Source organism: Sarcophilus harrisii, chromosome 5 (genome assembly GCF_902635505.1).
Source record: "Sarcophilus harrisii chromosome 5, mSarHar1.11, whole genome shotgun sequence".
NCBI classification, from domain to species: Eukaryota; Metazoa; Chordata; class Mammalia; order Dasyuromorphia; family Dasyuridae; genus Sarcophilus; species Sarcophilus harrisii.
Genome location: NC_045430.1, coordinates 238538218 through 238561686, shown reverse-complemented (window position 1 = coordinate 238561686; position 23469 = coordinate 238538218). Strand labels below are relative to the sequence as shown.

The 23469-nt window shown below is 35.0% G+C and overlaps 1 protein-coding gene across 1 annotated transcript in view; it reads right to left on the bottom strand.

Annotated features, from left to right (window-relative positions):
* The window catches only part of ITGA8 (integrin subunit alpha 8), a 202965-nt gene that overhangs the window by 164684 nt on the left and 14812 nt on the right, over window positions 1-23469 (bottom strand). The window contains exons 3-4 of the mRNA XM_031939925.1: window positions 12508-12608; window positions 4923-5046 (exon numbers count right to left, since the gene is read on the bottom strand). Of these exons, the coding sequence (XP_031795785.1) occupies window positions 4923-5046; window positions 12508-12608 (225 nt within the window). The remainder of the gene's footprint in view (window positions 1-4922; window positions 5047-12507; window positions 12609-23469) is intronic.

Here is a 23469-nt window from a genome sequence, read left to right as displayed (position 1 = left end):
ATATATTAATGGATGTAGTGATCAGAAGCAAAAATAGACTTGGAGGATAGACAGGGAGAAAAAAGAAAAAAAAACAGAATAGCAGAAGAACAATAGGGTAGAGGAAAACATCCAGTTATTAATAATAACTGTGAATATGGATAGGATGAAATGAAAACTCAGAAAATATAATTGGATAGCAAAATGGTTTAGAAAAGCAGAATTTAATAATATACTTTTTAAAAAGAGACATACTTGAAAAAAAAATGACTCGCAGGATCTATTATGCTTCAGCTAAAATAAAAAAGGCAAGGTTAACAATCATGATCTCAGAAAAAGCAAAAGCAAAAAACACCTAATTATAAGAGGGAATTAAAATTAGGGAAGTTACACTTTGTTAAAAGGTATCATAACAATACAGTAATATCAAAAATTGTAAAGGAAAATTTCTCTGATAAAGTCAACATTTCTTCAACACATATGGAATGGAATAAAATCTGTAAAAATGAGATCCATTCCCCAGTTGATAAATGATCAAAGGATTTGATAAAGCAGTTTTCAGGAGAAGAAATTGAGGCTATTGGTAGTCATATGTAAATGAAAACTCTGAGGTACTACCTTATATCTATTAGAAATGACAAATGCTCGAAGATACACTAATAAACTACTGATCGAGTTCTGAATTGGTCCAACCATTCTAGAGAAAATCTTGGAACTATTCCCAAAGGGCTATAAAACTGCACATATAATTTTGATCCTGGAATATTACTATTAAATCTGTGCCCCTAAATTGTTTATAGAAGCTCAATTCTTTGGTAGCAAGAAATTGGAAATCAAATAGATACTCATCAGTTGGAGAATGGCTGAACAAAATGTGGCATTATGATTGTCTTAGAATACTATTACACTATAAAAATAATGAGTAAGTGATTACAGAAAAAAAAGAATCATATAAACTGATGCAAAGTGAAATGGGAAGGAGCAGGAGATCATTGTGCATAGTAATAGCAATTTTGTAATGATGATCAACTGTGAAAGACATGATTACTCTGATCAATACAATGATCCAAAATAATTCCAAAGGACTCATGATGAAAAAAAAAAAATTATACATCTCCAGAAACAGAACCAATGAACTGAGGGCAAACTGACGTAAAATTTTTCTCTATTTTTTTTTTGTTTTTACTTGTTATATCCTAATAAGGAAATGCATTTTGTATAATTTTACAAATATAAATAATTGATAACATTTTGCTGGAGTTCTCAGTAGATAGGGGAAGGGTTTGGGAAGGAAGAAGATAATCTGAAACTCAAAATTTAAAAAATGTTTAGCATGAATAATATTTTTTAAAAGAAATAAATTACTACAATCTTATAATTTGCTTAACATTCCTTACAATCTTTTAGAATATCTAAATATCTAGTTATTTCTCTAATGCTGTGAAAGTGATTTCCTTGTTTATCTCTGACCATATATATCATTTCACTATCTGCTATACTCAAGTGTCTATTGTCTTTTGGATAAATTATAAACTGTCTTGTTTTCTTTTTAAAGTCCCATTCAGTCTGGCTCTGATCTATCATTTTAGCCTCACTAGATATTGGTCTTCCTCCTATATTCTGTGTCAGCCAAAATGACTTCTTTGAGTCTCACACAGAAAGAACTTTCCATTTTCCTTCTTCTCTGTGTTTTGTATTTTCCATCCTCCATATTGGAAATGCACTCCTTCCTTCCTTCCTTCTGTCTTAGAAAATGCCTTTCTTCCTTGAAGTCACAATTCAAACATAATCTACATGGAGTCTTTATTAATCTCTTCAAATGCTAATGTCCTCCTTACCTTATAATCTTATAATAATAAAATATTATCTTATAATCTTAATTATACATATAACATATATATATAATTACATATAATGAACTATCTTATAATAAACTCCTTTGAGAATTAACTATTCTTTATATAATGTATTCATGAGAGCTTGTTCCTGCTAGCATGTAAGCTCATTCAGGATAGGCAGACTTTATTTCATTGTTTGTATTTATATCTTAAGCACCTAGCACAGTGCTTGACATGAAGCACTTAAGGAATGCTTGTTGAATAATTATACTTAGTCTCAATCCTATTAATTGTTAAAAATAGATGTCACAGTGTAACAACATTTCGAGATGATCAACTGTGATCAAATATGAATTCTCAACAATTCAGTGATTCAAGGCAATTCTAATAGATATAGAATGGAATGCCATCCACATCCAGAGACAGAATCATGGAGACTGAATGTGGATGGAAGCACAGTACCCTCACCTTTTGTTTGTTTGTTTTTTCTTTCTTGTGTGTTTTTTCCCTTTTGAAATGATTTATCTTGCACAACATGACACAATGGAAATAAGTTTAAAAGAATTACACATATTTAACTTACATCAGTTTGCTTGTTGTCTTGGGGAGGGGGAAAGTAAAGGAGGGATGGAGAAAAATTTGAAACACAAAGTCTTACATAAATGAATACTGAAAACTATCTTTACATGTAATTGAAGAAATAAAATACTATCGAAAAGGAAAAAAAAAGGATGTCACAAAATTCATACAGTAGAACTCATACCTTCTATAGTAGCCTGTAATCAGGGTTCCACTATAAGAACTCAGCATCCAGAGATGTATAACCATGTACCCAGGACATCTATGCTTCTTTTTCTGTGTTTTAGAGATCTAAAATGCTACTTAACTCTGCCTTGTTCTTTGGCCTCTGGTTCAGGTTGCATGGTTAGACACAGTCTAAAGCAAGATATAGGAGCAACTAGTTGCTGCAGTGGATGTGAACATCAGTTCTAGAATCAGGAAGACCTGACTTCAAATCTGGAGTCAGACACTTACTAGCTATGTGATTTTAGGGCAGCCACTTAACCCTGCCTGCCTGTTTCCTCATCTGTAAAATGATCTGGAGAAGGAAATGGCAAACCACTCCAGTATCTTTGCCAAGAAAACACCAAACAGGGTCACAAAACACCATACATGACGGAAAAGCAACAAAAGCAAAGTAGTAGTAATATCAGAATAATCTAAATCGAGAGTAAGGGAGATCAACAGCCCTTATAGAACCAGTTCTATCCAACTGGGTAGCTTCATATATGCTAATGAAAAACAGCCCTACCTGATGTAATGACATGATCCAGAAAGTGATTTAAAGGCAAAAGGTCTATTGGACCAGAGCCAGGGCCACAACATGACATTTTTTCCATTATAATAGAGCCAAAAGTCATAATTCAGATGACCCCTTTAGATCACTATTTTGATCCCTTTCCCTGTGTGTTCTTTTTACTTCAGAGTCCCAACAAGAAAGAAATGGAGAACTTGAGAAATAGGAAAACAGAAATGTGAGGAGATTTGATAGACCAAGATGTCAGTCAAGAAGAATGGAGTAATTTTTAAAAAAGTACATTGTTCAATACAAGGGAAGATTGACTAGCCATTTCCAGTTCTGGGAACATACTGGCTAATGTACATTATGCCCATATAGCTCATTAGCATTAAAATTTAATACAATTAAACATAAGCATGACTTTATCTGAAACAAAATTCAGAGTACTTATTAACACTGGCTATTAGCAATAAAAAAAAAAGTGTCTCCATTGATTTTCATGAAGTTTGGCTTACTTTCTTCCTAACACGTTCTATCAATGATTGCCTGACCTTCTGAAGGAGAATCTCAACATTTGATAATTTAATAGGATACAGGAAAAATCCATGGTTGAGAAAAAGAAAACCCTCTACTGTTCCAATTAAAAATGCTTAAATCAGAAATATCTTTTCTCCTAAGTAACTGTTGTTATTCACAGGCACATTTTTTTCAAAGTATAATTTTTATTAAGATAGATACATTTAAGAGCAATTTTAGAGCTTTAGAAAAACTTAAATTGGATAAAGGGTTCTGTGTGGCCTAGTAGAGAGCCAATACCCAGATTCAGGAAACTCGAGTCCACATCTTACCTTGACACAAATGAGTTGTAAGGCCAATTTGAATCAATCACTGAATTGCTCTGAGCTACAGTTTCCTCGTGGGCAAAATGGGGAGAATAATAGTTGTCTTCCCTATCTCTTGAGTCAGCACGGCATAGTGGGGAAAACTCTAGCTTTGGAAGTAGCAAGGCCAGATTCAAGACCTTCCTCTGACACCTAAATAGCAGTGGAATCAGAGGCTTCCTTAGTGGAACTTCCTAAGTGGAGCCATAATAGCTCAATGACAGAGGGAGTTTTTTAAGACTCTAAGTTATCCTGACCTGCCTCCTGTCTTTGGAAATCACACATACACTGGGAGCTGAAATTATTTATCTTAAAAAAGCTGATCAAACCACTGAACTTATGGTAGAGTTTTGCTTATCTTAACTTACATTTATATAGTGTCATTTAATTCAACCCCCTTTTTTTCTTCTCCAAATAAAACAAAGGACTATATATACAACTAGAACTTTAACTATTTTTTAAAATGTGTGAGTATCTGTATACATACATATGTGTATATGCACATACATATGTGAGAATAAGAATGTTACTTAAAATAGATAATAAAGACAGCCCCCATTTATACAGAGCGCTCTAAAGTTTGGAAAGGGCTTTATTTGTTGTTTTATTTGATTCTCACAATAACTCTGTGGTGCTATTATTATTTTACAGATAAGTAAACAAACGCTAATGGAGGTTAAATTCCTTACCCATGATCATACTGCTAGTAGCTAAGGGAGAACTCAGATTTTCCTGAGTCCAAACCCAGTACTCTATCCACTCTATTATCCCTCCAATGGTACAGCATTTTTACAGCACTGGTAGGGACTTTTTCCATGAGGTCATTCAAAACTGTTGTTTGGGTTTTCTCCGGTTTTAAAGATATAAGGAGCAATCTCTAGAATCAAACATTATTTTCAATACATTGACATAAACACAACTTACTGTTTCGACAAGGAGAGTATTCTGCATATGCACTGAAGTTCTGAATTGCTACATAGCAAGTGCCAACAGGATCCTTTTCCGGCGTTGCTTTGAGAGTTCTCCAGTGATACAATGGAGCACAGGCCTGTTAAAATATCAAAGGCAACAAGCACTCTTGGATGAGGTTTTAGCTACCTTGTTTTGTTACATCTGGAATGGGTTGGAATTAATTTATGGCAAACCACAATAAATGAGAAAATAGCCATGATATCAGTTGAATTAGTTGATTGGAGATTGTTTTAGTGGCTCTTACAGAATGATAAAGGCTATCTTTCCTTTATTGTAGAATTTATTGTAGAATCCTCAACTTTCAGAATTTCTAATGATCTCTGAGGTTATTTAGTTTAACAAGTAATCAAACCACATTTATTAAGCACCTACTATATACCAGACAGTGACTGTGCTAAGCACTGGATACACAGAGAAAGGAAACTCAAGACCTCACATAGTTGATTTTCTAGCTTCTATCTGTAAACCTTTGGTAGAATAACATATTATACTTTGGGGCAGCTTTAAGAGTCAGCACGCTGAAAATACCTTTTTTTTACTTAACCGAAAGGGTTAGTATAAAATAAACAATAAACTATGCATCAATAGAAATAAATTAAACAGATCATTTTATTATTAAACAAAAATACTTAAGCAGATAAAAAGTGTTCCCTAAATCAGAAATAGTTTATAATGTTTCATTGCATTTGCGTAAGTATGATATAATGAATAGAACACTGGATTTGATGTAGTTGAGCTGAGTTCGAAGGCTGAACTCTTCTACTTTTTACCTGTGTGGGCAATCTATCTCACATTCTGAGCCTCAGTTTCCTCATCTATAAAATGAACAGATTTAACTGGAGTGTCTCCATCAGTCTGGTGTCTTATTATGGGAACCAAGTCCATACCCTATTCTCTCGTGTCAAACACTTGGGACCAGAGAGTTAGATTGTAATTGTAATTATAGGAATTGTAAAGGACCATAATGACATGTAAAAGTCATCAAAAAATGCTATGCTAATTAGAGTTCGGATTATCATAATCCAGGAACTGAATAAAATATATGCATTTTTGATATTAAAATTGTATTTCCATGACTTTTTAAAAATAACTTTTATTTATACTGATAGGTACAGTTTTGCTTGTTTTAATATTGACATTACACTCATTAAATTTTATCTAAATCCCAGCTTCTTAAACTGTGGTTCATAACCCTGTATGGAGTCATGTAACAATGTGGGGGTCATAAAATTATGATTTATTATCAGTAAATTTTTTATTTGTATATATATCATATATCTACCAACTCAGGATCACATAAAAATTTCTCAGGGGAAAAGTCATCATGAGTGAAAAAAATTTAAGAAGCCCTAATCTAAACAACACTCATCTCAATGCTATGTAAGGCAGTTGAGGGTGCAAAGGAGATCTGAAACTACCTTTTAAAAACTTGGTAATTATCATAATATTTCTCAGAGTGCTTCACATGTAATAAGAGCTTACTAAATGTTTGTGGAATTTAAATGAATTTCCAAAGAAATGTGAAATCGTGTTGATAGTTGTCAACAAAGTGGGGTCAATCTCATGCTTCAGTGGAGATTCCAAGGGCAATAGGATGATTTTGAAGGTTTCTATTTGCTTGAGAAATATTTATGTAAAAAAAGAAGACAACTCAAAGTTTCTGGGAAAGTTTTTTTATGAAGTTTGGAACACCAAAATTATACCTCTAAATCTTTTTAATTCTATGAATTCCAACAAATTGTTTTGAACATCTGAACATTGTTATAGCATTTGCATTCACTTTTATGTCAAATATATCATATAGCAGACCCATATCTCTATGTGCTACTTTAAAATTTTATGGGACATTGGGGGCCTCTATAAGTTTTCTGAGTGGAGGATATTTCTTCCCACTTTAAAGGAATTAGAATAAAATTTTATTATGTTAAAGTATCAAAGAAATTGATAATTGTTGCACCTTTGTTTATATGACTTACTCCTGACCATATCTTTATTTGAGACTAGATTCTCAGTCAATAATGCAACTGTTTTTATGGGAAAATTAGGTCCATTTGCAAATGACCTATTTTATTCCATGGTTTCCAGAAATTCATTCTGAAGAAGAGTGACTACTCCCTATGGATTATTTTGGCCAACACAAGAAATTTTGTTGGACAAAATAAATGTACATCAGAGCAGGAATAAGGAATGTGAATGCTCTAATTTAACTTGGTTCTCCAAAGAAGATTTAAATTGCAGAGAGTAACTAAAATATTTATTTTTAATTTAAATTTCAGTAAATTTTAAAAGGTAAAATTTTGCTAGAAAATATTTACATAATAAAATATATGTGTTTGTATACATTTATGAGTATGTCTGTATATATGTGTGTGTGTATTATATTATACACACAATACATACAAAGAGTCTATGGAATATATGTTTATATATTCCATAGACTCTTTGTTTTTTATTTCCAACTGCTGGGCCTAATTCTGGATGAGTGTTCTACCTTATTTAGTCAAGTATTTATCTCTAAGAACACAAAATCCTGGCACTGTAGGCCTGGGAGTAAACTTAAGAAGTCATGGAGTCCATCTACCCCCTTTGGGCAGGCTAACACTTAAAATGATTCCAGATGGATGAGGACATAGCCTAATTTTAAGGACATGGTGTCCACAAGGTCTTGGTAATTCATTCCATTATTTAACCAGCTTCATTCTAGAAGACTTTTATATTCTAGCCTAAATCAATCAGGCCCTAGTGCAAGTTCTACATAGACTAAAAATTCCTTATTTCTATACTCTAGGTAAGATCTCTTTAAACACTTAGATATTAGGAACCTGTGTCTTGGGACTTTACAAATTTACTAGGGTCACACTTAATTATGCCATTCATAGTGCTGAGCACAGTACTTGTATTCCTGTTTTCAGTTGAATCCAGCAAAAATGTCAAGTACTGATTGTATTCAAGATGCAGCGCTAGCTATTGGACATACAAAGACAACACAAAATAGACTCTTTCCTGCAGAAGTTTATAAACAAATAGAGAAGAATTATAAATTATCATGAAATCAAAATTTTAAATTATAAAATTAAATATGGAGCTAGCTAGCTAGATGATAGATACTGACCATAATGTGATAAGTTCTTTTTTGTCAAGATAAAGTGATATATTTATTTTACATTTTCCTTTTTAATAATAATAGCCTTTTTTCAAAATATATGAAAAAATAGTTTTTAACATTCACCTTTACAAAACCCTGTGTCCTAAATTTTCCTCCCTCTCTTCCCTCCTCCCCACTCCCTTAGATAGCAAGTAATCCAATATAGGTTAAACATGTTCATGTGCAAATGTTACTGGCCCCAAGGCTCTTACCTGTGCCCTCTTCTCTTCCATTTTTAACATTTTCTCCCTTGATAGGAAGCAGAGCAGGAAAGAGACTGATGGGCCTGGAGTTAGGAAGATCTGAGTTCAAATTCAGCCTCAGAGAGAAACTGTGTGACTCTGAACAAGTCATTTCATCTCCGTCTGCCAGTTTCCTCAACTGTCCAATGTATATAATACCAGAACCTATGCTCCAGGATTGTTGTGAGGATGAAATGAGACAAAGCACAAATTCTGGCACATAGTAGACAATCCATAAATGATTATTCCCTTTCTTTTCCATCTTGGTAACCCAATGGTTCATTTACCTATATATAGCCTAGTTTCTCTTTTAAACTCCAGGCCCTATAACCAACCCTTTAGGCTGTATTTTACACATGAAGTATCCTAACTGAGACTTATTTTCTTCCTCCTCACCCCCCAGACTTCCCTATTTCAGTTCCTCACCATTCAAGTTCACAATATCCAAAGCACTCTGGGTTCTTGATTCTCCTTCATCCAATTAGTTACGAAATCTTATTGGTTCTTCATCTGGGATAACTTTTATCCGTTCCATTCTCTCCACTCCCCCAGTCACTACTCTACAAGGGGTCCTCATCCCCTCTTGCTTAGCCTCTCCTTTCTCTAACTAGCCATCCTCTCCGTCTATCCATCTTCTCTACACAGCTGTCCAAGTAAAATGCTTGCCTAAAAGATCTAGAGACACCATTCTCTTGTTCAAAAATCTTTAGTGAATCCTTATTGTCTCTAGGATAATAAAAACAACTTTTCTGAACTTTAAAGTCTCTCCCCAATCTGGATCTAACTTCCAATCTTTCTTCACATTAATTTATTTTATGCATGCTGGGATCCAGCTAAAGAAGCCAGCTATTCATCCCACATCCCAAGTACATCTCCCTCTGTCTCTGTCTCTCATCCCCAGAATACAATCCCTCCTTACCTCTTCTTCAGATTTTAACTTCCTCTTCAGACCTACTCAGTCATCACTCCTTCACAAATCCTTTCCTAAACTGTTCCTGGCTTCTCAAAAATGGATAGGATCCTTCTCTGTAGACCTGATGCATTCCCTCAGTAAAATGTTGAGGCAAGGATAATTCTGCCTTAGTTTTTGTATTATATTTATACATGGCATCAGGGTTATAAAACACCTTGCTCCTCTCTGTGAGTTAGACCAGTCTGTAACCCTGCCATTTTCAGTTCCCTGAGGAACAATCCTGGGATATGATGCTGAATACATGTAGTGAGATATGATTTCTGACTAACAAAGAGTCCAAGAGGGAAGGATGGGATGTGTTGGGGGCCAAGGGGAGAGGTGAAATGAGGAAGGGAAGGCACAGACTTTGAATAATAAATGGGAGGCCTCTAAAGCTGTAGACATGCAAGAAGGCGGCAAATACCTCAATTTGTGCCTCGATTTCCTGGGCTTGCTCCATGAGAGAATACTGAAAGTGTACTTCTTAGGTGACTATTCTCTCCAAGGTTGAGCTAAGATTTCATCCAGCTCTTGAGTCATAGAGCCTTGAAATTTCTTGTATTTTATCACCTAGCCCAACCCATGTGACTTCCCCAATTAATGCTTCTTTGGTAGATGTGTTTTTATCTGCTCTCCATGGTCATCTTTTGTGTAATAAACATTTGGTGGGAAGGGAACAGCTACATCTTGACCAGCTTAGAACTCTTCTCCCACCAAAGGCACAAATGCTAATCATGGAAAGGAGGCGAATATATTTATCACATTAACAATAAAACAATAATCAGGAAAGCCATAAAAATAAGTTTAGGTGATAGGATATCTGAGCATTAAATACTCTGCCAACCAGGAGCAAGATTAAATCTTGGAAAGTCATTCAGTGATATTGAAGGAACTTAGAATTCCCAATGTGAGAGAAAAGAAGTCCCAAAGAGATGAAATGACTTGCCCAGCATCATCAACAGAACAAAAAAAAAAAAAAAAAGATTCAAAAACCCAGATGTGACCATGGCTTAAGGTTGTCACTTAAAATGGAAATGTGGTGCAGGGTCAAGAATACCATGTTCGAAGGCAAAAGACCTCGGTTCAGATTGCAACTCAGTTCATTAATACTTGGGGGATTTAGAGGAAGTCATAGAATCCCTAAGCATTAGTTCCTCATTATCAAAATGAAGACACTGAACTAGAAGATTGGATATAGCTGGATTTCATATACTAGTGTTATCTGGAAATCTCAATGATAATTACAACTGGCATTGAGAGAGGGCTTCCTAATTTAGAAAATATTCTCTTCCCAGATGGCCTATGGGGTAAATCCTTATACTCATACTCATAATCCCCTAAGGAAAGGAGACAAGGATGGGGAAGATAAAGAGAGAGAAAGAAAGAGAAAGAGAAACAGAGACAGAAAGACAAACAGACAGACAGAGAGATAGAGACCGAGAGACAGAGGAAGAGAAACACACACACACACACACACAGAGACGAGAGAGAGGAGACAGACAGAGACAGAGAGACACATAAAGAGAGACAGAGACAGAGACATGCAGAGACAGACAGACAGACAGAGACAAAGAAACAGACAGAAGGAGAGAGAAAAAAGATAAAGAAGGAAAATGTAATATATAGAACTATATATATTATATATATATAATGTATGTATATATTCTCTCTCTCTCTCTCTCTCTCTCTCTCTCTCTCTCTCTCTCTCTCTCTCTCTCTCTCTCTCTCTTTCCCCCATGTACCCAAGCAACAATCTAACTTACCTATTTGTATGGGCAAAGTAATCTTTTGAATTATTTGATTTAGTAAAATTTTGTGGAGCTGAATTCACAACATTGTATGGGAAAGTTTTCATATTTTAAGAAAGTGACTCCAAGATTCTTGAAAATGTACTTGCACTTTCCTCTGTGCTCCAGCGTTAACCAACAATTATTTTTTTTCAAAAGGCATCATATGTGCTATTTTTGTTTCCAATTGTTTTAAAATGACTCCTTTTGTGCTTTCTAAGAAATTTTTGTAGATAATAACATATGTATTTAAAATTTTCCTAAATTTTCAACACTTAGAAAAGTCAATATAACAGTCCAAAAAACTATATGAATGGAATTAGATTTTTTAAAATGAATAATTAGACAGAATGCTCTTTTTTTTTTTATTAAAATGACTTGTCATAGTCCCCACAAAGGAAAGAAAATAACATGTACTAATTCTGGAATATGAGAACTACAATAATTCAAGTAAGAGACTAGCAGGAGTGTACTATAAATGTTCAGTTTGTAACCAGAGAGGACGGTATTTTATAGATTACCTGTTTTATGTCAAAATCCCTTTTGTGGGTTAACCACAAAACTAAATAATGCAAGGAATTTCCTTTAGGCACTTCTTCCTATTAAATTATAATTGAAATCACTTTAAACAAATCTCAAAGCCAATTTTTTTTTTCTATATTCTCGTAAAGAAAAATTAAATCTGATCAGTTTTTTTAAAAATTCAACAGAAAATCTTTCAGTAGTATTTCTGTGAAAGAATAGAGTAAAAAATAAATGATTCATACATATATAATAGTAAGGATACAAATGAAATAGAATCATTGATCCATAGATCAGAATATCAGAGAGGCAAGAGGTCTTAAAAGAGGATTCATCTGAATTAGTTTTCTATAGTGCTGGTCATCGAAATGAACAAAAAAACCACTATAAACTTTCTTACGATCTGAATTATAGCAAAATGGGCTAATTCTGATGAGATCATTTAACTATCAGAATAATAGAATCCTCATAATAGTACAACAAACACAGGAAAAAAAATAGGTCTTTTATCAGCAATCCCAAATGGATCATCTATGACCTTAAAATGTTTACTTTTAAAAAATCACTTTGAATGTTTTTTAGTTGAGAAATAGCAGTTTAGTGAAGTTATATCTAGAAATGCAGTTTTATTTCCTATGGAACAGTGGCTGGAATAAAGTAAGCACTTAATAAATGTTTATTGACTTGTGACTCAAAGCAATAAACTACTTTGCTTGTGAACAAAGCACCAAATTTCATTTCTAAAATGGCCACAAAATCTCCTTTAATCTTTTGAATCTTACTTTACAGAATACAACTTGCACATGATTTTGTCTCTTAAAATTTTGCTTTATAAAACATGTCAGAAAAAGGGATATGTTAGCACAACAAAGGCAGAATCAGGACTTACCACCACTTTCCCTTTATGAGCTTTTACTGTTGCTCCAAACCACTGTTTTGATTTAAACTCAATAGGTTCCTTGGTTCCATTGACTCGAATTTTTCTGTTGTCTGATAAAAGAAGAGGGAGGATTATTAGGTTCGGAAACAGCAATCTTTGATGCACTAAAGGAAATAGACAACATACATTTGTAAATAAGACAAAGCCTATGACTACTCAACTATAAATTTCAGAATAATGGATTTCAGTTTTACTAGGCATATGTTATGGAATTTGAAAGAGCAAAAGAGAAAGAAGGAAGGAAGGAAGGAAAGAGGGAAGAGAGAAAGGAAGGGAAGAAAGGAGGAAGGGAAGGAGAGAAAAAGGAATAAAAAAAATCATACAGGGAGGAAAAGAGAGAGGGAGGAAGAAAAGAAGGAGTCAGAGAAGGAAGGAAAGAAAAGAGAAATAAAGAGAGAAAGAGAGGAAGAAAGATGAAAGAAAGTGAAACAAGAATGAAGGAAAAATGAAAGAAAAAAGAAAGGAAGAAAGGAACAAAGAAAGAAGAATGAAAGGAAGGAAGGAAGGAAGAAGGGAAGGAAGGAAGGAAGGAAGGAAGGAAGGAAGGAAGGAAGGAAGGAAGGAAGGAAGGAAGGAAGGAAGAAGGGAAGGAAGGAAGGAAAGGAGGAAGAAAAGGAAGCAAGGAAAAAAAGAAGGAAAGACAGACTATCCTTGGGTGAAAACCTCTTCCCACAGATTATATTTCTAACTCAATTCAAAGAAACCCAAAGACACAATATTCATTTCAAGTGATAAGTACTGTGAACACTTATTGTATACAAGGACAGCTTGACTTGCATCCATGATTACTTAGTTCATTCAATTTTTAATTTAAAATATTTAAATGTATTTAAAACCAAATATTTCTAAATGTTATTAAGCTCTTTTTGTGGTGAAACACCCAGAAATCTCGTTTTGGTCAGACAAGTAAAGTTCTTTACTGTGTGCATCAATGAAGAACCAGCGCTAAGAGTAGCCAATGGGACTCAGCTTTTAACTGAATTACATGTGTCCACCCTGGCATAGGAGACAGCCCTTTCTCACTGCTCTCTATACATGTTGCAGATGTTAACATAAGAGAAGGCATCTGGGGAGAAACTCAGCCCCAATTATAATATACTTCAGGTTTTAATAGAAAACAGATATCCCTTGCTTTCACCCTCACTTCCCTTTAGTAAACTGATTTCCCACAGAGTTCTAACCAAAGCTGAGCTGCTCCTTCACTAGTCAAAATTAAGGACTTTCTCAATAGCCCAGTGCTAAGGTTCCTTGCTTCTGGGATGATCCTTTGGTGTTCACGCTCTTTTATTTTGTTTCTCATTAAAAAAAAAACCTCCTAAAACAAACTTTTATCTCAAATTCAGCAAAGCAAAAGCATTTATGCTATTAGATCTTGACTTAAAAATGTTTTTTTAAGTTTTATAAACAGTTTAAACTTAACATATTAAATTTTACAAAATACACATTTTTGTCATATTAGCAGAAAGCCATATAATTACCTTTTCCATATGTTCATAATTTTCCAGCTAATTAGCACAAAACAAAATAAAATGTGCTTCTTTGGGAAAAAACACCATACAGTATTTATATAAGTTCTGAACATTTTTGGAATAAGAATTAAGCACCTACTATATGCCAGTTTCTGTGCTTTAAAAATATTCTCTCATTTGATCCTTACAAACAACCCTGGGAGGTAGGTGCCATTATTATATCTCATTTCACAGTTGAGAAAGGTGGGTACAAGTTAAATGACTTGCTTAGGATCACACAGCTTGTGAGTGTCAGAGACTAGATTTGAACTGACATTTTCCTGATTTCAGGCCAGGCACTCTATCCACTGTACCACTTACCTGTCTTTAATAGATTTTAGCAGGTCAACATTTCAAAAGATCTTTTTGATTGATACATGTTTCCTTCACCAATGCATACATAGTACATTGATAAAGAGTAGATCCTTAGATTTGGCTTCATCAGTTGGCACATCCAAAAAAATTCATCACCTTCTCACCCGACTTCCAGCAATGAATCTCCTTAAGGGTAGATAGGCTCCTTCTTGTGTTACCCCTTAGCCCATATCCAAAGTCTTTCCAATTTTGTAGCATCTGCTGGAACTTATGGGCAGCTAGGTAGCACAAATGCCACAAAATGGGCTAATTCTGATGAGATCATTTAACTATCAGAATAATAGAATCCTCATAATAGTACAACAAACACAGGAGTGTAATAGGTCTTTTATCAGCAGTCCCAAATGGAACATCTATGACCTTAAAATGTTTACTTTTAAAAAATGACTTTGAATATTTTTTATTTGAGAAATAGCAGTTTGGGGACTTAAAATGGAGCACTGGGCTCAGAATCAGGAAGACACATTTTCCTGAGTTCAAATCTAGCCTCAGATGCTTATAAGCTGTGTGACCCTGGGCAGGGACCTGGTAATCCAGAATGAAATGATTGAACAAAAATGGTAACAAAGAAAATTATTTTGTCCTTATTCAGTATTTTACTATGGAGCATAAGGATAAAGTAAGTATATTTCCATACAGAACTGACACACATCTAGATCTGGCAACCATCCTTAAGGTACTTAACATTTTTCAAATGTTCTTTCATTAGCTTATACCATAAATAATTTAATCTGGAGTCAACCATTAGACAACCTCTAATGAAAATTGAAAAACTTTGCCTCAACAGTAGCAGACATTCCAGGTAGTTCTCACAGGATTGATGACATATTTTTGGTTAAGAACCAAGAGAAAGGACTAGGCTTGTGAGAGTTGATTGGGAAAGGGAAAGGCAAACATGCATATAACATGAAAATATATGGACTCCAAATCTTTGTACTCTCCCTATTAAAAGTATTAAGGAATTTTTAAAGCAATTGTAAAAAATAAGCTAGACCAATCATTTGTACAGCAAATTCCAAAAGTGACCAAGACAAAAGTGAATGGCAAAGACCAAACTTTATTTTGTTGATGGGGCAATGGCTAGAAGGCCAAATCTGCAGTCAGGAAGACTGTAGTTCAAATCCATCCTCAGACACATATTAGCTGTGTCACCCTAGACAATTCACTTAAGCATGTTTGCCTCAGTTTCTCATCTGTAAAATGAGCTGGAGAAGGAAATGGCAACTACTCTAGTATTTCTGCCAGTATCTATCCAAAATGGGGCCACAAAATTGAATACAACTGAAATGACTGCACAATAACAAAGTGAATTATTGTTCCTAATTGTTCTTAGTCATTTCTGCTGACTCAAGGCAAAACACATAGGATCATGATTGTTCCAGAACTTGGAGTTGCTCTGCCATTCTCTGGGGGTATTTGAGTGAATCCTGAATACATGCTAATTTTGTGGGGCTACACAGATTTTAATGTCACAGTTGCAGAGCTCATGCCATTGAGTTCTTTCTATTGTCATAGATTGTCTGTGAAAACCTGAAGAAGCTTCTGATGTGGGACAAGAAAAGTGGACTTTTCATTACTAGACTACAAAGAAAGTCATCCTCAATGGATGCTCCAACTTCTAGGCTCTGGTAGAATCTTGGGTGGCAACCCTAACTTCTTTTTGATTTGATTTTCATGGGAATCTGTTCTTTCCTTTTTTCCCTGGGAGCATAAAAACTCATTGAACATATGGTCTGCAGACAACTTCTTCTATTCTCTTAGCTCAATGGAAATGAGAAGCAGCCCAAGAAGTGAAGATAGTTCATGATGGAGTGAAAAGAGGTAAAACTCATAAAGGTAAGCAAGGTCAATAATATTTGGTAGACTAAATTTTTTTTGAAAAGTAGGGGCCTTGCATTGAAAAATATCAGCAAATTCTCCCATAGTACCAAGTCTTCCATTTAAATGTACTATTCTGGGGACTAAATATTGCAAGAATTGTCCAAGTACATTTTAAAAATAATCTTTAAATTCTGCTTATAGGCATTAAAGTGCTTTCCATTTTTCAAAAAAGTACAGTTGAAAAAGCCTTCTAGGACCTGAGTTCAAATCCGGTCTTACTAGCTTTATCATCCCGGGCAAGTCACTTAACCCGTTTGCCTCAGTTTCCTCATCTGTAAAATGAGCTAGAGGAGGAAATGGCAAAGCACTTCAGCATCTCTGCCAAGAAAACTCCAAAGGGGACACCAAGAATGGGACAATACTGAAAATCAAATGTGAAGAATGAAACATAGTATGAGACTTGTCCTATTCTCTCTAGTTGTTTGCCAAGTTCCCTGGGTTATTGTGAAGATTAAATGAGATAATATGTGGGCATATGATAAATTTTTAATAAATATTCCTTTCTATATCCCCTCCCTGCCTCCTTCCTTCCTTCCTCTTTCCTTCCTTTCCCAAAGATAACCTCTATATGATTTTTGTATATCACTATGAGAGCATTTTACCCAACATTATGCAATGATCAGCTAGGATAAACTTAGCTCTTCTCAGTAATACAATGATCCGAGACAATTCTGTAGACTTGTGATGGAAAATGCCATCCACATCCAGAGAGAGAATTCTGGAGACTGAAAACAGACCAAAGCATTCTATTTTCTTACACAACATGATAAATATGGAAATATGTTAAAAATGTTTGTACGTATATAACCTGTATTAGATTGTTTGCTGTCTTTGGGAGGCGGATGCAAGAGAGGGAGGGAGAAAAAATTTGGAACTTAAAATCTTACAAAAATGAATGTTGAAAACTTCCTTTACATATATTTGGAAAAATAAAATATAATTTACTGGGGGGGGGGGAATATTCTCTTCTACACTGGAATGTGTACTCTTTAAGGGCAAAGACTGCTTCAAATATGTCTTCACATCCTCAGCTCCTAGCAGTACCAAGCACATAGTAGGTGCTAAATAAATGTTTTGTTGACTAATTGAGAAGCTCTGGGTTTTTACACAGACTGTTTGAGTGACTGACCCAGGGCATTTTCTTTAATTTCTCAGTGGGCAACACTAGGATTCTTATGTTGCAGAACAATTGCTGATCTGCCTTCATGGGAATTATCTATGCCAGTAAAATCATAAGTGCAACCAAGAAAAACACAAACAAAAATTCCAAGGTATTGTGCTATGTCCTATGGATGCAAACATAAAATAGTTCCTACCCTCAAAGAGCCCCCATTTTACTGGACAATTACAAGTAAGTTATTATGAGAGAACTGAAACAAGGAGAGAATATCCCTAACCCAGAAGCAGGGATCAGGACAACATCAGCAGCAAAGTGACACTGGCATGAAAGTTAAAGCAATTTAAGAGTTCAGAGTCAGAGATGAACAGGGAGCAATTTCCAGGTTCAGGAGACAGCTTGAATGATACATGGAAGCCAGAGAGGCAAGTTTAGGAAACTTGTAGAGTGGTTTGGCAGGAACAAAGAATGTGTGAGGAGAAATAATGTGAAAGGGGGAAAGGGCTAGGAAGGATGATTGGAGCCAGATTGTTGAGGGCTTTAAAGGCAAAAATAGAAAGTTTGCATTTTATCCTGGTGATAAGATTTTGTAGCAAGGAATTGCCGTCTTGACCTGGGTCTTTACAAGATTATTTTGGTAGCTGTATGAAGAACTAGGGGAGAGTCGGAAGTAGTAGGACAAATAAGGAGGCAATAGTCAGAGTAGAATATAAATTTCTGAAAGGCAGAGGCTGGGTTTTTCCATCTTTGCCTTTTTAGCCTCTGTGCTTAGCAGAGACCTTTGATAAGCTGTTATTATATAACCTATATCAGATTTGGGGAAGAAGGAGGTAAGGGAAAGAGGGGGAAATATAGAAGCAAAGTTTTACAAAAATGAACGTTGTAAACTATCTTTACATGTAATTGGAAAAATAAAGCATTATTGAGAAAAAGTAAATATTATATAATTTAATTGAATATATATAATATAAATCGTTATATAATAGAATCGAATTATTAATAATTGACTATCTCAGACATGAAATAATGAGGGTCTGAACTTTTGTTACCTGAACCTGAATTACCTTGTGAATGGAGGGAAAAGGGAAAATAAAAGAGATGTTGTGGAGGTAGGAGTGAACAAGGTTTAATAATTAATTGAATATAGGATATGAAGAATAGGTAAGAGTCAAGAATAATTTTGAGGTTATGCATTTGGGCAGGGAGGAGAATAGAAAAGTTTGAAGGTAAGGAGAAGGTTATGGGCAATCACAGGATAATAGATTTAGTGCTGGAAGTAAGTGATCCAGCCCTTTCATTATATACATGAGGAAACTGAAGCTCAGGGAAGTTAATTGAGCTGCTCAGAATTACCAAGGTAGTAAGTGGCAGAAAGAATCTGAACACAAATTTTCTGATTTTAAAGGTAGTGCTACTGAAAGTTGTGTTTCAGCCATATGGAGTTAGAGATGTCAATGTGATCTCCAAGGGAAAGTATACAATAGGCAGTTGGTGGGATGGGGACTGGGTTAAAAAACAAAGTTTAGGGCTGGGTACAAAGATTTGGAATTCATCTGAATAGAGATGGCAATCACCCTGTACTAGGAGTATTGTTAGCAGCACTCCCTAAGACCCACTTGATTTCATCCTCCAGGATGTCTGGCTCACTGAGCACAGATCAGCAACCACACCATCATGTTTATCAATTACCCACTGCATCCTGAGCCACTGCCAGGAATCTCGATCTGTGTCCTGCCACTGGACTTCTGATGACTCTGGAGGAGAGAGTGAGGCGGATGACTTTGCACAGTTCTGTCCCACTCATGTCCAATTCATGTTCAAGTCATGATATTCACCCAGATATCAAAATTTCATTAGTTCTCTTTGAGAACAAAGGATGAAGAACAGCAGCAACTAACCTATTTTGCCCTAGTGATGGTAGTGAAATTCATACATCCTTCTGTTGTATTCTCTTATTGAAGGGATGATTAATTACTTCCCAGTGGAATAATCTTCTTTCCACTTGTGGGTAAACATAAATATCAAGAAATACTGGAAACCACAAGCTGGTTACAGTGAGACGACCCAAGACTGAGGTTTGTCTGCCGCCCATTTGTCATTTCTTTTCTCCTTGATTTTCTTTTTTCACTTAGTTTATATCAAAAAGTTATATGTATGTGTTTGTTGAGTAAGTTGAGGGAGAAACATGGAGCTGCCAGCAGGTGATTTTATTTTATAAGAGCTACAGGTCTTTTAATTTTTTCAAACATCATTTCGTACAAACTTCTCTCTCCTCTGTCCAACTGCCTGAGTTAATGCCCAAATATCTGGTTCTTGACCTAATATCAGAAGGAGGTGCCCAAGGCTTGGAGCCCAAGAAAATGACCCAATTAGTAATACTAGGTGGGAGAGGGGATGTTTTGCCAGTATAGTTCCTCCATTCCCCAGCTCTTCATTCTCAACATCTGTGTGTTTATAATTTAGGAAAATTTTTATAGTATAGGATATTTTTTTTTATTATATCTAAGTTTCTGGAGTAAATTATGATGTTCTTGAATGTCCAAGAGAGAAATTTTTTCAATAAGCCAAACTACTATTTTAATATTACATAGATTGAAATAGAGAGAGATAGATAGATGGATTGTTGTTTATCCTTTAGTCATGTCCGCTGACTCTTTGTGACCTGGTGGACCAAATAAGTGTCCATGAAGTTTTTGTGACAAGGAAACTGGAGTGGCCAGACATTTTCTTCTCCAATTTTCTGCAGGCAGGCGTTAAGCGATTTGTACAGGGTCACACAGCTAGGAAGTTTCAGGTCAGATTTGAACTTTGGTCTTTCAAATCCCAAGTTCAGTGCTCTTATTCACTGCAACACCCAACAAGCACTTTTCCCCCCTCCATTTCCCACCCCACATCCCTACTGAAAACAAAAAAAGAGAAAAATCCCTTGAAACATATGTGAGAAAAATGGAAAACTAAGTGAAGTGCTTCCCATTTACAGAATGGCTAAAAATATAGCATTTGAATGCAACACAATGCTATTGTGTTATAAGAAATAAAGAAAGAGACAAAAGTGATGGTTTCAGAGGAAACTGGGAAAATTGCTGGTTTTTTTTTTTTTTAAACATTCTTTAGTCTAGCTTTCTCTCAGTTGGTAAGTATACTTCAAAGATAGAAAAGCATGAAGAGCCATCATCTGTTTTAGATAGAGTAGGGAATGATTGAATGTGCAAGTCATTGTCCAATGGGTTAAACCGATCCTTTTGTCATTAATCCTCATTAACACTTTGGTGAAATAAATTTCTTTATTTAGAAATTATTATTTATTTCTGAACTATTTATCTAAATGAATCTATTTCACAAACATATGTCAGCTATCATAGCTAAAGAATGAACTAGGGCTAATATCCACGAACAGAGAACCATTATTAATCAGTTGATTAAAGTAAAGTTTATGTTTCTATCATTTTCTATGACCATGTGTTTATTTGAAAGGAGGTCGTCTTACTCTATCTGGTACTTGAAATTCCCAAGGATGTATGAATTGCATAAGCCTGGAATTCTTTTATTGAGGGCTATCTCACTGTGAAATATTTAAGAAGGAAGCCAAGAGTCTCAATTGAACAAATGATTATCCTTTTTGATGTATTTATAAATGGAATCCTAATTAATGTGCTAAGAATTGTCACCTCTTTAGGAACATCAGCCAAAGATGATTAGCTGTCCTCAGTATATATAAACACATTTAATAGTTAATTTCCCCACTAATAGAAGACATATTTCATGGAAAGTTACTGTGAATGTACATTCATTTCCCAGACTTTAGAGTCTTGATTTCATCATAAGCAATATCAATTTAAGCTCTATCCTTTCCCCACTCCCACCACTGAACTCCAAGTTATATCCCCACTACTCTGATCCTATTAATCTCCAATCCAGGGGTTTCCTTACCAATAATCCACTTTCTCAGTTCTTTCTCCCTAACTACCAACAACTTCTAAAGGAAGTCAAAGACCTGGCTCTTTTGTCCTGCTATAAATGCATACTACTAATTAACATTAACAGAGTCCTTGCCATTGCACAACAATCTATTTATCTGCTTCATCTCCCATTATGCTTTACACAACAGCTGTTTCATTACTCCTCCTTTCCCAAGTTCACAGCTCAACTCCCTTGATCTTATTGACCAGATAAGCTTATCTCCTTCAAGGAATCAAGAATGTAGGATTCAGGTTTTAAAACTGTTAAAGATCATCTAATGTAACCTTTGGGGTTTGTGGGGCAGGGAAACTGAGGTCCAGATTAAGCACATGATTTGGTCAACATCAAAATTAGTTAGATTTATAACCTAAATCCTCTAATTCCAATTTCCTCTCTTACAACACATTGGACACAATCCATCATGTTGCCATCTGGTCATGAGATTACACATTTCTAAACCTGTGTCCGTTGTGTTGTTGCTGAGATATTTTTTCAGTCATGCATGACTCTTCAAGACCCTATTTGGGATTTTCTGGGCAAAGATCCCAGAGAAATTTGCCATTTCCTTCTGTAGTTTTGCAGATGAGGAAACTTAAGACAGAATTAAATGACTTGTCCACAGTCACCTAGTTAGTAAGTATCTGAGGGCAGGTTTGAACTCAAGAAGATGAGTCTATGAACTGTGGCACACCCTAACTACCCTCCCTTTAATTCTTTTGTTTCAGAGGATCATTACACAGGTTAATTCCTCCAGCCATATCCTTGATCCCATTTTCTTCTATATCTTCCAGGCTGTTGCAGCAGATTCATCATCTTTTACCTTCATTCTCTCACTAGTTACTAGTTCCTTTCTTGGCCCAGATTTCACCTGTAAAACTTGTATATACTAGATTTGCAGTTTCATGAGCAATCATCTTTTAAAATTATATATTTATTATATATGTGTATGTTTTATTTATTATTATTTATTACATATGTGTATATTATATTATACAACTTCATTTTTTATTATATATTATATTTTATTTTTATGGAAATACTTGTTTTACTCCAATAATTAAAATTAAAAGATTAAAAAAACAAAGAAAAAACACAAAAGAAATTAAAATCTTTTCTTGACTTTGATATCCTTTCCTGTTATCATTCACTATCCTTCTTCCCTTTCACTAATAAACTTCTAGATAGGGGCCTTATTACTTACTGCCTTCCATTCCTCCATACCCACACAATTTCCAATGCTCTAAAACCTAGCTCCTTTTCTCGCCCACCACCAGGCTGGAACTGCTTTTCATAAGAGCCTCAGTGGCATTTCGGTTTCCAAGTCCCAAACTGCTCTGCCCTTCTCCTCTTTAGCTCCTCTATGACATATGACACTTAAACAGCCCAGTTTTTCCCCTTGGCTTCCATAATACTTATCTTTTGGGGATTGCCTCCTCCTAATCTGTTTAATTTTGTTAATTTTATTCACCTGTCACCTCATTAATTTTATTGACCTATCACCTTTCCCACCCTTGGGAGGAGGTATCTCACAAACATTTAGCCTGGTTATCTCTTTCCCTTCATGATTTTTATTAATTTCCATGACTTTATTTGTACTTCTATCTAAATGACTCCCAAATCTACATAACCAATCTAATCATATACCTGCAGTTCTTCCTCTGAGTTCTATTTCTATTTGCCTTCCAGATATCCCCACCTGCAATTCTCCTGTAATTTTATACTCAATATTTCTAAAAATTGAATTTTCAGAGTCATAAAAATGTAGGTATTGGAAAGTAATTAGAGGCTAAAATTTGAATCCAGATCTTTCTGACTGGATCTCTGGTCACTATTGCACAAAACCTTTTATACCTATTTTTTATATGGTATAAATTTTTTTTAAAGAGCATATGAATTAAATAGGACCATTCAGCAACCAAGCATAAAGAAGTGGTATTTGATCAGATATTTGATCGTATATCAAAGTGACTCTGAAGTTTGCCTCTAACATTTTAAATTCCTCTCTTGTTTTAACTTTAACAAATGAGAGGTGAATTCTTTGATCCCTTAAAGGATTTGATGTTTAACTCT